Consider the following 17,500-nt stretch of genomic DNA (forward strand, 5'->3'; position numbering starts at 1 on the left):
GTATGTATGTATGTATGTATGCATGGATGGATGGATGGATGTATGGATGTCTGCGTATCGATCGATCAATCTAACTGTCTGTCTGTCTATGTGTATATATATATATATATATATTATATATATATATATATATATATATATACCAGCTGAAATTGCAATGATAACCTGGAATTCGACTGGGGAAAGAAAACTCCGAATAAACCGTCCTTGTTTTCTTTGTATCGTCTATCTGGATGTTTTCGTTCTTGTCCCATTTTGTATATATATATATATATATATATAGAGATATATATACATACACACACGCAAACACATACACTCACAGCTCTCCTTCCTACATTGATAACAATGTAAGGTTGCTAACAATATGATGTTACAATAAGGTTAAGCCAACACAAAAGACTAGGATAGGAAAACTAGCGATAAAAGATTAACACGAAAACACAGGAATAAACTCTTTATTTCTTGAATTTACTGAGGTAGGTCTGAAATGAAATCTTGTTCTACTGGCCACTGCGTGATGTATGACAAAGAAAAGACTGTAGCCATTGATCAAGCATTTAGAAACAAAACAGGATGACTGTGTAGACAAAAGTGTAATTCTCTAATTGTTTCAAAAGAAAACGCAATTGATAACAATTAAAAGTGCAATCGAAACTTCTTTACAAACCAGCATCTCATAAAACCACCACCTACTGAGCGAACACAAGCGTTTCCAGAAAGGTTTGTTTGTATCATGTATTTCATAATGTGTATCTTAAAGTAACTGTCTGATAAGCAGGAAGCTGATTGAATGTGTCCATTTATCGAACAAAACAGGTTATCTTCCCTTATTTTTTTCTATTTTTCTCTGACTTACGAATGACCTTGATAATATAGACCAGTGGTTCTCAACTGGGATCCATATGGCCCTTGGGGGTCCGTATAAGATTTTGTTGTTAAAATTAGTTATACTTCTACAATAAGGCGGCGAGCTGGCAGAAACGTTAGCACGCCAGGCGAAATGTCTAGCGGTATTTCGTCTGCTGTTACATTCTGAGTTCAAATTCCGCCGAGGTCGACTTTGCCTTTCATCCTTTCGGGGTCGATAAATTAAGTACCAGTTACGCACTAGGGTCGATGTAATCGACTTAATCCCTTTGTTTGTCCACTCTATGTTTAGCCCCTTGTGGGTAGTAAAGAAATGTATTCTTCTACAATACACAAAATATTTTAATTTCTTTGCACAATTCCTAATAATATGTTATTATAAAATCATAATAGGACTTTTAAACATTGAATGGCTAAGAGGGTCCATCCGAGTAAAACAGAAATCAAAGTGGTCCATAGATTTTAAAAATGGTTTAGAAATGCTGATATAGACAGATGGTTATATCGATAGAAGTACTGGACATTTAGCCAAAGAGTCGATGTTTTGTACTGTAGAACATCAAAGGATTTTAGCACCAAGGGTCAGGCGGGGCCTGAGCCTTAGGGTATCACCCTTTTAATTAACAGGCATTTTGAGCTTCATGTATTTTTCTGTCTCTTCATAACTGGCACCTGGAGACGAGGAATTTCCCCTATTCTTTTATGATAAATTTGTGTTGATGATTTCTAACTTTAGTACAGGGGCTCGAATTTACACGAGAATCATAATCGGCTCCAGTACTTGACTGGTACTTTATTCTACCGAGGCAAAGTTTGAGCTCGACGGGACTTGAATTCAGAAAGTAAAGGACAGGAACAAGTATAACAAAGCTTTCCATCCAACACACACACACACACACACACACACACACCCTAGTACCCGTCATATGACGGAGAACTTTAGATGTATATACATACATACAAACACACACACACACATATACACATATCATCATCATCGTTTAATGTGCGCCTTCCATGCATGAATGGGTAGGCTGGTTGACAACAGCTGGCCAGACAGAAGACTACCCCAGGCTACTGTATCTGTTTTGGCAGTGTTTTTTCACGTGGATGCCTACTCCGCAGATTTGAACTCAGTGTTTTTTTTTTTTACGTGGCACTCGTATAGGTGAGGTCAGTTTTGGCATGATTTTTACAGCTGGATGCCCTCCCAAATGCCAACCACTTTACAGTGTAGGATTTTCACGTGACACCAGCACTGGCAGGATCACCAAGTAACTTGCAAGACAAAGAATTTTGAGCGGGGCGGCTGCATTTGAAAAGGCACTTTTGTGTCTGATGATGAAAGGTTGGAGTGTGACAGAGAGACAGGGAAACAGAAGCAGGTGTCTTGCTATAGAGAATCTATATGGAGCCCTAAATAAGCATTCATAACATCTGCAAACAGAACGTTTCCAAGGAAACAATAACAGTTGTGCTTGAACATAATCCAGGACCGAAATGCATTTTTCGTATTTTGCTTTGAGATATTACGCCATTCCTTTTTGTTTTTCGTTTTTTTTTTTTTTTAAGATATTGGTATGTAATGAAATTATTAAGTTTTCTGTGTACCGACATGACTTCGTCTTATATCTAAACCATCTCTTTCTCTTCAGATATCACTGGTAACGTACGAAGAAGTTCAATAACGGAGAAATTGAACAAAAGCAGAGAATCAGAAGCTAAAGTTGCAGAGATGAAGGTAAGAATTCCCACTAATAATATCACACTAGTTTATATATATATAAGGGTGCAAAGTAGCACCTACAATTGCTAGAAGTAAGAGCCAAAATATAACTCGAATACATTATTTACATTTTACGGATATTTGTCCTCATCTTGTTTGTTGTTAACACAACGTTTTGGCTGATATACCCTCCAGCGTTCATCAGGTGTCTTGGGAAAATTTCGAACCTGGGTTCTCATTCCTAAGGTATTTTTCGATATTGTTATTATTATTATTATTATTATTATTATTATTATTATTATTATTATTATTATTATCATTATTATTATTATTATTGAGGTCACTGTCTGGAATCGAACTCGGAATCTTGGGGTTAGTAGTCCGCGCTCTAAATCACTACGCCATATGCCCGTGCGTAGTGGTTAAGAGCGCGGGCTACTAACCCCAAGATTCAGAGTTCGATTCGAGGCAGGGATCTGAATAATAATAATAATAATAATAATAATAATAATAATAATAATAATAATATAATAATAATAATAATGACATCGAAAACTACCTTGGGAATGAGAATCCAGATTCGAAATCTCCCCAAGACACCTGATGAAGGCTGGAGGGTATATCAGCCGAAACGTTGTGTTAACAACAAACAAGATGAGGACAATTATCTGTCAAATGTAAATAATCTACATAATTCCTCATCTCTTAAATATAGAACTGTATCATAACTCGAAAAGCCACACAAAATTCAACGGTTCATATATATATATATATATATATATATATATATATATAACTTTCTCAATACAAACTGTTTCACACGTGCATAGCTTGACACCTGTTCCTGTCCCTCTGTTATACTTCTACCTCCTTCAATACTATACCCCACTTGGTTGAGTAGTCTTGTCTTGTCAGTACCTGGTGACCTCACTAATGCCGGTGCCATGAAAAAAAGGCACCCAACGCAGTCAGTAAAGCGGTGGGTGTTAGGCAGGGCGACCAGCTATAGAAACCATGTCAAAGTAGGCACTGCAGCCCGGTACAACCCTCTGGCTCGTCGATTTCTGTCGAACCATTCAACCCACGCCAGACGGATAAAGTGACATGTAAAGATGACGTAACATTAGGTTTTGTCTTGAGAGTTTTGTATGAGAGAAAGAGAAGGAAGAAGTACAGCCGTCAAGCACTCCCTAAATAATTATTCATATATTTATTTCACCTTTACTGAGTCTGGTCATTCAGTCGTTGTTGATAGCGCACAGCATTAGGTTGGCTGCGTGTGAATATGAAAATTACCAGACTAATAATATACGTTTCCATAATCTCTATCATCCGGAATACAGTCAACTCTCGCTACTATGCCACCCTGCGGGACTGAGCCAAAGTGGCATAGTACCGAGAGTGGCATAGTACTGAGAGTATGTTATCTAAACACTACATAACCAAAAATTTACTGAACATACGAATAAAAATTCATAGGGTAGGAAGTAAGGCCAATAAGAAGTTCAATGCAATGGTAAAAAGAAGACATCCAAGTTTATTAAGTTCAGATTGATTTTAGTTAATCCCGAAGCTCTCAAAAATTGTCGGCTGACGCATCTTCTTTCGGCAGATTTCATTCATTTCGTTGTCTAGCCTATCACACGACTGCATGACGCTGGGTTTTCCGCTGCTCTGCTGCTGCATAAACTTTCGGATAGTGCTCCATGCTCTCTGGGCATCTGCAAACGAAACGTATTCCTCTTCCACAATTACCTCGTCGTCTTCACTTTCCACCGGCTCTTCGTTATGCATTACCTCCTTTGCTATTTCTTCTAGAGTGAAACATGTCGGACAATACAAGGGGCGGTAACTTGTATCAGATATTACTAATGATACGAGGGGCCCGACAATAACGTTTTTCGCAGCATCGATAATCTCCTTCTTTTCCTTCAGCGTAAACTCAGTCCGCTTGCGTTTCTGAGCTGACATTGTGTGCTACTTTCTGAACTTTTCCACAAGATTACAAATACGAAATGTACAAAATGTAGGAGTACAAAATTTCGAAAAGTTGCGTGCGCTTCAGTTTAAAACTGGCATAGTAGCGAGGTGGCATAGTAGTGAGGTGGCATAGTAGCGAGAGTTGACTGTATTTACATTCATATATGTATAAATAAAAATTTGAATAATACAGAATATATGACCGTGATGGTTAAAAGTTTTCATTACATAAAATAGTTATTATATGAAAATTAAAGACAGAATAAGTAGGGAGTGAGGACACCATATCACAAAATACACGGACCGAGTGTAGCATCTGCAGTTGTTCTATATCTCAGTTTTTTATAATATTCAGTCAAACTTCTAAAACCTTCGACAGAACTATTTGGCAGCAAGATTCACTAGACTTACTTTCAAGTCTACTGCTTATTTGGTTATACAATAGTTGTACTGATTGCTCAAACCGGGTTCGTGAAGGCATTAATACTTTTTGTCGCGACAGTTAATTTCTTATGCTTGGTCCTTGTGGCAATATAATTAGGCCGTGTTCCTACACTAGAGGTCGGAGCGAGATAGTTCAAAACTCAGAGGCCACGTTACACATTGGTATCTAGGCATGGTTTAAACATATAACAGTGAAGTAATAAACCAATATGTCATCTTGTCCTACGCTATTCTATAATTAAGTAGTTACGAATAAAAGAACAATGTAAAGAATTTCTATTCTAAATATTATATAGGCACAGGAGTGGCTGTGTGGCAAGTAGCTTGCTTACCAACCACATGGTTCCGGGTTCATTCCCACTGCGTGGCATCTTGGGCAAGTGTCTTCTACTATAGCCTCGAGCCGGCCAAAGCCTTGTGAGTGGATTTTGTAAACGGAAACTGAAAGAAGCCCGTCGTATATATATATATATATATATATATATATATGTATATATATATATATATGTCTGTGTGTGTCTGTGTATACGTTTGTGTGTCTGTGTTTGTCCCCCAATATCGCTTGACAACCGATGGTGGTGCGTTTATGTCCCCGTAACTTAGCGGTTCGGCAAAAGAGACCGATAGAATAAGTACTAGACTTCCAAAGAATAAGTCCTGGGGTCGATTTGCTCGACTAAAGGCGGTGCTCCAGCATGGCCGCAGTCAAATGAGTGAAACAAGTAAAAGAGTATTAGTCAATGTAATTTAAACCGTCTTAGTGTTCTACACATTTTAACTGAAGGGAAATTGTGAGAGATTTTTAAGAATGTCGTACAAACAAATTTAAAGTTCTTATCTAAGTTGAGTTTTTGTGTTCTAAAGAACTTTGTCTTTCACGCAACAGCTGTGTCCTTCTGTTTATCACTCCATTATCTAATAATTAATTAAATAATTAATTAAATAGCAATCCGGATTCGTCTTAGGCTGCAAGGGAAAACTTAAGCGTTCTCCTGCACACAGACGGACCGACCGACAGTTCAGTTCAGTTCAGTTAAGTGCATTACGCATGTGCAAAGCCTGGTTTATAATCTCATCAATTATTTTTCTCCTTCGTGCACAGTTTGAGAAGTAGAATCTGTTAACTCTAATAACCACTAAGAGGCGAAAGGCTTAAAACCTCACACAATAATCATCAAGTCTGAATCACAGGCACGCATGGATACAGCGGGAATTATCAACATGCTACAGGATCTGATGCTAGGCTAAATAGCGTATTTATGATGTCCCTATGGTAGCGTACAAACACGCACGCGTGTGTATGAATACGCACACAGCAAACATTCGCACTTTCGTACATACACACATACATGCAATATGAAGGAAATTTGACTGGAAAGGGTCTGAGGAGGATTTGGTGTTTCTTATTTCTTATTTCTTTATTGCCCACAAGGGGCTACACACAGAGGGGACAAACAAGGACAGACAAACGGATTAAGTCGATTACATCAACCCCAGTGCGTAACTGGTACTTAATTTATTGACTCCGAACGGATGAAACGCAAAGTTGACCTCGGTGGAATTTGAACTCAGAACGTAGCGGCAGACGAAATACTTATTTCTTTACTTCCCACAAGGGGCTACACACAGAGAGGACAAGCAAGGACAAACAAACGGATTAAGTCGATTACATCGACCCCCGTGCGTAACTGGTACTTATTTAGTCGACCTCGGCGGAGTTTGAACTCAGAACATAGCGGCAGACGAAATACCTATTTCTTTATTACCACAAGGGGCTAAACACAGAGGGAACAAACAAGGACAGACATAGGTATTAAGTCGATTACATCGACCCCAGTTCGTAACTGGTACTTAATTTATCGACCCCGAAAGGATGAAAGGCAAAGTCGACCTCGGCGGAATTTGAACTCACAACGTAACGCAGACGAAATACCGCTAAGCATTTCGCCCGGCATGCTAACGATTGTGCCAGCTCGCCGGTATTTCTAGCAGGTAGTGCATCGAATGACAAGCATTTTTACTGACCACACAGAGTGTACACTCTCCGCCCCAGACAGAGTGGTGCATTACAAACAAATGTGTATTTTCCTATTAATATTTAGCAGAAGCAACAGAGTGACTCAAGGACCGAGAGTTTCGTGCGTTAACACTTATCAAACTAGTTACAGATCGAGGGTTTGTAAATTTATATAACTGGTGACAATAGCATTTACCTCGATCTGTAACCAGTGTCATAAGTACTAACGCACGAAACTCTGAGCTCTTGAGTCACTTTGTTACTTCTGCAGAATATTAATAACGTGTGTACGTACTCACGATATTCATATTGATTTCTTTCGTAAAATAAAGTAATCCAAAGGTCGTCGACTTATAAGGAAGGATAACTAGGATTGTGTAATATTTATTTCCCAAGGCCATGTGGTGGTATTACGTGTTTATTATTATTATTATTATTATTATTATTATTATTATTATTATTATTATGATACTAATAATAATAATAATAATGATAATAATAATAATAATAATAATCATATTGCTGTACATGATTAATACTGCACAGCGTATGAATTTTATCTATTACTCTTTTTCGGATAAATACTTAGAAGAATTCTTGAGATTTATCAAGAAATATATTTCATTCATAGATCGCAGCTCAAGTTACACACACACACACACACACACACACACACACACACACACACCACACACGCGCACACACATACATCATGTATGTACATGTGGATTGAGAGAGAAAAAAGACAAAGAAACAGAGAAAGATGCATACATACATGTGTGTATATATAAATATATATGTATATATATATGTATGTATGTATTTATGTTTATATATATATATATTGATAATACATAAGATGCATATACATGTATATATATTTCATATATACATATATATATATATGTATATATATATATATATATATATATATATATTCTATATATATATATATATATATATATATATATAGTTGGAATTTATAGAAAAGCAAAAGGCGAAGACACGTGTATGAACGCTCGAGAAAATGAAAAAGTCTTTTACGTTTCGAGCTTACGCTCTTCAACAGAAAGGAATAAGAGATAATAAACGGGGAGAGAATGAAAAAAAATATTTGATTTCAGCAGTCCGCCATGGCGAATGTGTGTGTGTCTGCATATCTGTTATCTGTCTGTGTGTCTTCTAGGATCTCGGGCATCCTCCATCCGATTGCACTCAAATTTGATATGTAGATACCGACGGTATCAGGGCGTGTATAAGTCTTCAAAAAATTACAAACATCGATTCTAGGTGAGAATGCGATCGATAAAGCCGTGGGAACGTGCATTTGTATGCGCAAGTACATCAAGAATGTGGTTTACATGGCTGCTCACCACTAGCTTTTCCATGCCCTTGAACATCCCGTAAAGTAAGTTAGCATAAAATTAGTTACTTCGTTCCCTAGGTTGTTGCTTCTCATCAAAAATCGCCCCAAGTTGATTTCCTACATGTTTTATCGGATAAACTTATTATTGTCCCAGGTACGTTCTCATAAATTCATCGTGATTTTCCATCTAGATTTACCTCCAGCTAACCCATTCGCATGCATCGTCGTTTCTGTCCTGCTTTTCTTCCGTCAACCTGTACATAACTGCACCTTCCATTTTTGTTGTTTTTGTACTGCTTAAAGGCTCGTTTCTTTCCTGCCAAGCTTACTCTTTAAACCATGTTTGTGTTCTCCCAGTCAACAGCCTTATCATTACTGGTACTTTATACTCTTCGGTTGCATATTTGTGTGAATAAAATCGTTTTTGTTTTGAATAGAAAAAAAGTCCATCTTTATTTCTTCTTTTGCTGGTGTCTCAAATTTAGGTTATATCAGTGTTTCTCAAAAGGTTTCTCAGAAAATTTGGTTTAAATGTTTGACAACGCAGCACCGTCTATTGGACAGGGGGCGTTTTGCTTGTATATATATATATCTATATGTAATATATATATATATATATGTATGTTATATATATATATATATATATATATATATATATATATATATATATATATATATATATATATATAGTAGTAGTATAGTAACAGAAAAGAGGAATTTCGATTGTCCCCACGTAGTGGGTTTTAATGTATATAAGAAATTAAAAAAGGAAAATACGTACACTTACATGGTTTTCATATAATTTTTAATATATCGACCTGTTTCGCTATCGCTATTCATGATATTATGTTTAATTTGGTCCATGTTGTGTGTGATCACACACAACATGGACCAAATTTCTTCTTAAGAAAAAATATAAATTCAAATAAATTAAACATAATATCATGAATAGCGATAGCGAAACCGGTAGATATATTAAAAATTATATTAAAACCATGTAAGAGTATTTTCCTTTTTTAATTTCTTATATATATATATATATCCTCTCTCTTATCTTCACACGTGACTGACTGACCGACTGCGGGTCTTTTGGGTCTAGCAGCCGTCGGGGTAACACCAACATTTTTTTCTCTACCCACAAGGCACCTTCTTAACACGCCAGCTGAGCTTAATTCGTCCTAGTCGAAAGACGCATGTTCGTGATGTCCTGTTATTGTTATTAATATTTTTATTATTGTTTTTACGTATTATTTTTGTATTCATATTCGTGTAACATCGTCCGTTTTTCTGTCCTTGTTTTGTATACATTCGAAGCTTTCGTCCAAGGAATCTAATGCGCTTAGTTTAGTTTTTCCTTGGGGCTGGCCACATTGGAGCAATCTCAATATTAATCAGCCGAAATTGCGAGGATGACCCGGTTCTTGACTGAAGATTGAAGGCTTCGAATGTCCGTGTTTTTTGTGTCGTCATCAAAATGTTTTGCGTTCTTGTCCCATTTTGTATTTTTATACACACACACACACACACACACACATATATATATATATATACATATGTATGTATATATATATATGTATGTATGTATATATATATGTATGTATATGTATATGTATATATGTATATATATATGTATTATATATGTATATATGTGTGTGTGTGTGTATATGTATATATGTATATATGTATATATATATATATATGTATATATGTATATATATATATATATGTATATATATATATGTATATATGTATATAATATATGTATATATATATGTATATATATATATATGTATATGTATATATATGTATATGTATATATATATGTATATATATATATGTAATATATATATATATGTATAATATATATGTATATATATGTATATATATATATGTATATATATAAATGTATATATATGTATATATATGTATATATAGATGTATATATATATATGTATTATATGTATATATATATATTATATATATACATACATACTTACATACATACACTATGATCCCAACCTTTTTGCTAGCAAGCACTAGAGAATACATTTATATTCATATATATATATACACACACCTTCACACATACATTAATGCGTGATGAGATGAATATACATGTGTGTGCATATATATTTTTGTATTTTGTTCATGCTATTATATATGTAAGCTGTGCACTGTGTGTGTGTGTGTGTGTGTGTGTATGTGTGTGTGTGTACGTGAGTGTGTTCTCGCGCGCGATTGTTCAAGCGTAATATATACATACGGAGCGAAATATATGTGAATAAGAATATATTCGTCTCTGTTCCTCCACTATGTTCCTCCCCAATGTAATTAATGTCTGAGAGTCTGTGTATGCATATGTGTGTATATGTGGTATTAGATTTTAAAATTTGTGAGCGAGTGGGCACCAGTCTACGCGTATATGTATATGTATCCGTGTGTGTGTGAATGTGCAGCCGTTTATCTTTCGTGAAGGCTATTGATTGTCTGGTTCAGAAGCTGTTAATAACATTGGCCGCGTAAATATTTTTAGAAGATTGCAACAAGCGTTTCTTGTTAGCTTCGCCGTCTTTGAGTCTCCAATTCTGATAAATCTATAAACGTGTTTTATTTCTGAAGCAAACCTCTATTTCCAACCTGCATGTTTCGTATGCCGAGAAGAAACAAGGAAACGTTAAGAACAAATTCTGACTGAGAATACAAAGCAATTTCGATGGTTTCGTGTGCATGTGTGTGTGTGTGTTTAAAGCGGTGTACAGATATTGTATATCGAGGAAAAAAGGAGGTAGCCAGAATTTCGGATAATTCTTTATTATTAGCGCTTTCGTTCGTTTAATTCTTCAAGATAAGAATTAAAATTCTAATTTCGATTTAAATTCTTGTCTTGAAGAGTTCCTTTAAACGAATAAAAGAGCTAATAAAGAAATATCCAAACTTCTAACTTCTTCTCGATGCGTGGGTGTGTGGTAAGAAGCTTGTTTCCCAACCATATGGTTCCGGGTTCAGTCCCACTGCGTGGCACCTTGAGCAAGTGTCTTCTGCTATAGCCTTGGGCCGACCAAAGCCTTATGAGTGGATTTAGAAGACGGAAACTGAAAGAAGTCTGTCGCATATATATATATATATATGCGTGTGTGTGTGTAGCTTTTTTGTATATTCCATTGAATTCACTCATTCAGTTGATACTTATATCACAGACGGCAATTACAAGACTTAAACGGGGGTATCAATATTTATAAACAGTTTTCTAGAACAGCACAAGATCATAAAATTGTTATGTTTTGGAGAAAAGTCTATTATTTTCATCTTACTACATGGCTAATACTTGTTTTATCAGTCTGAGAAAAGATAATAATTTTCAAAGTTGACTTCAGCTCAAAATGTATAAAATATTATTGGCAGCTTCTGAATTTTTGGACGTTAAATGCTTCCTGTTTTTACTGACCTCTGATGTGATATTCATATCAGCTGAATAAACTGACCTTATAAAAGAACAATTTATTTTTATTTGCGGAAAAATCAACAGGAATGTTCTGCTAATGACCTTTAAAATAAGAGTATCGAAGATTGCCATGTCAAACTGGCCGACATCTGAGCTTTCAGCCCCACCCCCACCTCCTCTCTCTCGCATTCTCTTTCCCAGTCTTTCACTCAGTGACTGCAGAAATCAAGTCTGTCTTTTTAACCTACATGCAATTCGATAAAATAAGTAGCAGTAATATACAGATGTTGTTTCGGCGGGTCATATTCTCCAGTCCAACCTACAAAAATGTAAAACCTTTTGCAGAAGTTTCGAAGTCCGTGACAAACTATTCCTTGTAAATGTTTAATAAACATATCCTCAATTACTTATATGTACATATATGTGTATATAAGTTCAGTAAAATTTAGATTCAGTTGAATATGGTACTTAAGTTAAAGGCACCAGAATTTGGTATGGTATTATCTATATAATTCAAAAGGGGGGGATTACAATCAATGCTCTACATTTTAAAACTAATGTAATATTTGCATTGTTCAATTAAATGGAGTTGCATGAAACGATCGTACTGCATTACTTCTGGATATCCTTGTTGCTTATTTTGATGATATATATATACATATATGTGTGTGTGTGTGTGTGTGTGTGTGTGTTAGCAATTTAAATTGAATTGAAGGATTACTGAATACTTTTTAGTAGAGGACGTTTATTAAACTTTTACAAGGAAAAGGTTGTCACGGAATTCGAAACTTCTACTTACTCGTCAGACCACACGCACACGTGTGTGTGTGTGTGTGTGTGTGTGTGTGTGTGTGTGTGTGTGTGTGTGTGTGTGTGTGTGTGTGTTGTGTGTGTGCAGTATGTATGTACATATATATATATGCATACAAAACGATACGAACTACATTGGTTTCAAATGCTGGTACGATACCATCAGTTTAGTGGGAGGAAGTAACTCAATTACATGAATCCCTCTGTTCAACTGGTACTTATTTTACCGACTCCCAAAGTATAAAGAGGCAAATTCGATCCTGGACGAATTTGAACATAAAGACGTGCTGAGCATATTACCCGATGTGCTAACGATATGAACTGTATTAAAGGATGATACACACAATGTCGTGTTCAAAATATCTCCAGTAATCTTTCTCCCTTAGTTGAAGAAAAAGAACACAATCTTGATGACAATTATTAGCGAGTCTCACCGAAGCAGACAATTTAATGAAATTAAGAATTAATTTTTTACATTAATTCACATAGTAAGACAAAGAACAGCATGATGTTATCTCTGTCGGCAAGTGACTATGGACATATGTTTCGGATTATTAAATACTCTTTTACTCTTTGAGTTGTTTCAGTCATTTGACTGCGGCCATGCTGAAGCACCGCCTTTAGTCGAGCGAATCGACCCCAGGACTTATTCTTTGTAAGCCTAGTACTTATTCTATCGGGGTCTTTTGCCGAACCGCTAAGTTATAGGGACGTAAACACACCAGCATCGGTTGTCAAACGATGTTGGGGGGGACAAAAACAGACACACAACGACGGGATTCTTTCAGTTTCCGTCTACCAGATCTACTCACAAGGCTTTGGTCGGCCCGAGGCTATAGCAGAAGACACTTGCCCAAGGTGCCACGCAGTGTGACTGAACCCGGAACCCTGTGGTCCGTAAGCAAGCTACTTACCACACAGCCACTCCTGCGCCTATCAATCATCAGTGAATGCTATACAGCAAGAAAAGAATTCCAATGAGTCAACTGGTCGTTGTAGTTTCGATTTTATGTAAAAGTTATTTCAGTTTATTTACGCTCTTGATATCTATAATGTGTGAACATCGGAGTTTCATATTGTCTACAATAGAGATTTTTAGTTTGTCAAAAGTTTCACAGATAATATATATTCCTCGTTGTCTCAAGCATTCTGCTCAGAGTACCAATAATCAGCTAATAATCGTCTGTCAAACTGATATATTATTAGAGTACAATTGATAGGTGCTGGTGACCAAGATGAATCACTTGATCACAAGAGCATCCTATTATCATCATCGTCGTCGTCGTTTAACGTCCGTCTTCTATGCTGGCGTAGGTTAGACGGTTTGACAGAAGCTGGCTAGGCAGAAGACTGCACCAGACTTCTGTGTTCGTTTTGGCACAATTTTTATGGCTTCCTAACATCAACCACTCCGCAGAGTGGACTGAATGCTCTTTATTTGGCACCAGCAGAAGCTGCAATTGACCAGTGCAGACAGACTGACAAATCAACAAAAAGCATGACAAACCAGTAACAGCGTGTTGAAGCTTCTCTTTAACAACGGGTCAACAACTTTTGAATGGGATACAATAAAACTTTGAATGGGATAGCACTTCTCCAGAGAAGAGACATATTAGTCAACAGAATGAATATTTAAGGGATGTAACACAAGACTAGGTGGGTAAAAAAAAAACATGAATTAGAAGTCGTTAAAGTATCAAATAAAATGCTTTACAGCATATGTTTCAGTCCTCTGCACACTTGAGTTTAAAAATTGTGGAGGTCAGCTTTGCCTTTCACTCTTCTTGGGTCAATAAATAAAGTGCCAATGAAGTACTAGAGTCGCTCCTTCTCTCTCTCGACGTCAGAATCAATTGTACATTCGTGTGCGGCTCATACACTTCTCTCCATACACTTTCTGCAACTTTGCGTAGGCCTCTGAGCAGGTATTCTCTGTCGTGGTCAATCCGGCGATCACACGCTACACACCTGCTTCCAAGCACTGCTGTGAAGAGTAGAAGTGAACTAGAACGTTAATTCTTGGTGCACATGCACAGCTGAGTTCAAGGTTAACCTGTGGCAAGCGGTTTCACTCTGCATGCTTTTAGCTTCGTTACTATGGCAGCAGTCCTGATACTTATTGATCAGACCTCATATATATATATTAATAGTAATAGTATGACAACAAAAGAATGTTGTGTAAATAGAGGAATTTATCAGTAATATATGTGACACTTATTCAGTTGCCATAATAAAACTCCGAGTTTCGGGTGTTGGGGCAGAAATCTGCTCCTAATGGCCATTAAACGATCATTTTCATAGCATTTTCGTTTGTCTCAATAACTGACGAGACGCTGGAGCAGATTTCCGTCCCGACATCCGAAACTCGGAGTGTTATTATGACAATCAAATAATTGACACATATTATATTACAGATATATATGTATAAATATATATATATATATATATAGATAGATAGATAGATAGATAGATAGATAGATAGATAGATAGATAGATAGATAGATAGATAGATAGATAGATAGATATATGTATATGTATATGGCAACAGGAAATAATTGCAGCAACAACAATAGTCATTAACTTTTATCATTTGTTTCAGTGCTTGGATTCAGACCATGCTGGAGCACTGCCTTCAAGACATTGACCCCAGTACTTATATTTGCCTGGTACTCATTTGTTAGGTATTTATTGTTAGCCTGATACTTATTCTATAAATTTCTTGCTGAACCACTAAGTTACAATAATGTTAACAAACCAACAATGGTTGTCAAGCAATGAGACAAACACACACACAAACGCGCACACACACGAGATTGGCTTCCACACACCCTCCATGTACCAAATTTACTCACAAGGAATTGGTTAGCTTAGCGGTGTACTAGAAGACATGGGATCAAGGCACCATGTAGTGGGAATGACTCCAATATCACACAATTACAAAGCAGGCTTCCTCACCACACAGCTATACATATTTATATTGCCTCCATTTTTTAAGACAATGAGCCGGCAGAATCATAAGCACACCAGGTAAAATGCTTGGAGGCATTTAAACTGTCTTTTTTATATTCTGAGTTCATTCTGCACACGCAGAGCAGAGTTTAAGGTCAATCAGTGCCAAACGGCTTCACTCTGCATGCTTTAGCTTCGTTACTATGGCAACAGTCCAGATACTTATTGATCAGACTATGTATATATGATGGACTCTCATGTATATATGAAGATGACATATGAACATTCAGTTTTTTTTTTCCGAACAACCTGTACAAATGATTTATTTTAGTGATCAAATGATGAAATGTTGGAAATGTCCAAGAACACAATAAGGAGCAATAATGCGTAGAAGGGAAATAAAGAATGGACTAAAACTTATGAGTCCCATCACAAGCGAATTTGGTTATCTTTTAGTCAGGAGTGATAGCAGTGATCTTGACCTTTCGGTCAATAAAATAAATACCAGTCATGTACTGGAGTCAAGGAAATCGACAAACCCCCTCACCCCATGTTGCTGGCCTTGTGCCAAAATTAGAACCCAATATTGTCTCCATTTTTACTTATTTTCTTTGAAATATTTCTTTCATGATGCCTGCACTATTTTGGCTTTTCTGTTTGTCTTTTTCTGATTGTCATGTTAGAGGAGGTGAGGATTTTTAAGTATCTAGGATCAGATGTTGGTGGATGGGGGAGGGTTGGATGAGGTAGTGAGATATAGAGTGAGGGAGGGGAGTAAGATACTTGGAGTTGTGGAAGGTATGCTGAGAGATAAAAGGTTGAGTATGAAGGCGAAAAGAGGTGTGTATGAAGGAGTGATTGTGCTGACAATGTTATATGGTGCAGAGATGTGGGGTCCAAGAGAAGCGGAAAGGAGTCGACCAGATGTGTTTGAGATGAGATGTTTCAGGGGCATGGTTGGTGTGACATGGATGGACAGGATGAGGAATGAGGAGGTGTGAAGACAAGCATGCATGAGAGAAAATCTAACAACCAGAATGGATAGACGAATGTTGAAGTGGTTTAGCCACATGGAGAGAATGGATGAGGAGCAGATGGTAAGGAGGATGATGAAAGCAGAAGTGGTAAGCTGCAGAACCAGAGGCAGACCTTGGTTTGTGTGGATGGATGGAGTGAGGAAAGCTTTGGTGATTAATGGTGGAGTGAGAGAGGCAAGAGAGTTCATAAATGATAGGAAAGCTTGGAGAGTGTTTGTGGATGGATGAGCGAATTGATGTTGCTCAAAGGGGTACAGAACCAGTATGATGTGGCGGGGGTAAACCAGCATATGCTGTCATGCCCTGCTGCTGATATCAGGGGTTGCGTTCTATGATTTGACCAGAACAGGGCTCGCCTCTTTGAGCTAGGAAATGAATGGAATGCTTGATGTGTCTTGTTGTAGTTACCCGCTCCTAAAAAAATGGGGAATAGAGTTGGATGTACATATATATATATATATTTCGTTTTGGGATTTACTTTGCAAGATTCTTTATATGAGTTTTTGTGTTGGATCATATTCTGTTGTGTCTGGGGAGAGTCATTTTCTTTTTGTGCCTTATAAGGTAACACACTCACCGGTAAAATTTCCACTTATTGAAAAGGTTGCAAGAGCAACGAAAATTTTAGGAAAATAGAAATATGGAATAAGTGGAAATTTTACCAGTGAGCGTGCTACATTATAAGGCACAAAAAGAAAATGACTCTCCCCAGACACAACAGTATATATATACATATTTATATATATATATATATTGTCTTTTTAACCTGTACAACCACATCTAAATTCTACCTGACCTGCCACTTTCCCCACATTCGTTGCTTCTCCTTCCTACTCTCCTTCTAATTCTTCTCCTTTTT

General features: G+C 36.7%; 1 protein-coding gene across 1 annotated transcript in view; it reads left to right on the top strand.

Moving 5' to 3' along the window:
- Positions 1-17,500, top strand: part of LOC115216394 — a 57,155-nt gene that overhangs the window by 39,367 nt on the left and 288 nt on the right. Inside the window, exon 4 of the mRNA XM_036506854.1 lies at positions 2,526-2,611. Coding sequence (XP_036362747.1) covers positions 2,526-2,611 — 86 coding nt within the window. The remainder of the gene's footprint in view (positions 1-2,525; positions 2,612-17,500) is intronic.

This window comes from Octopus sinensis, linkage group LG10 (genome assembly GCF_006345805.1).
Source record: "Octopus sinensis linkage group LG10, ASM634580v1, whole genome shotgun sequence".
Lineage (NCBI taxonomy): Eukaryota > Metazoa > Mollusca > Cephalopoda > Octopoda > Octopodidae > Octopus > Octopus sinensis.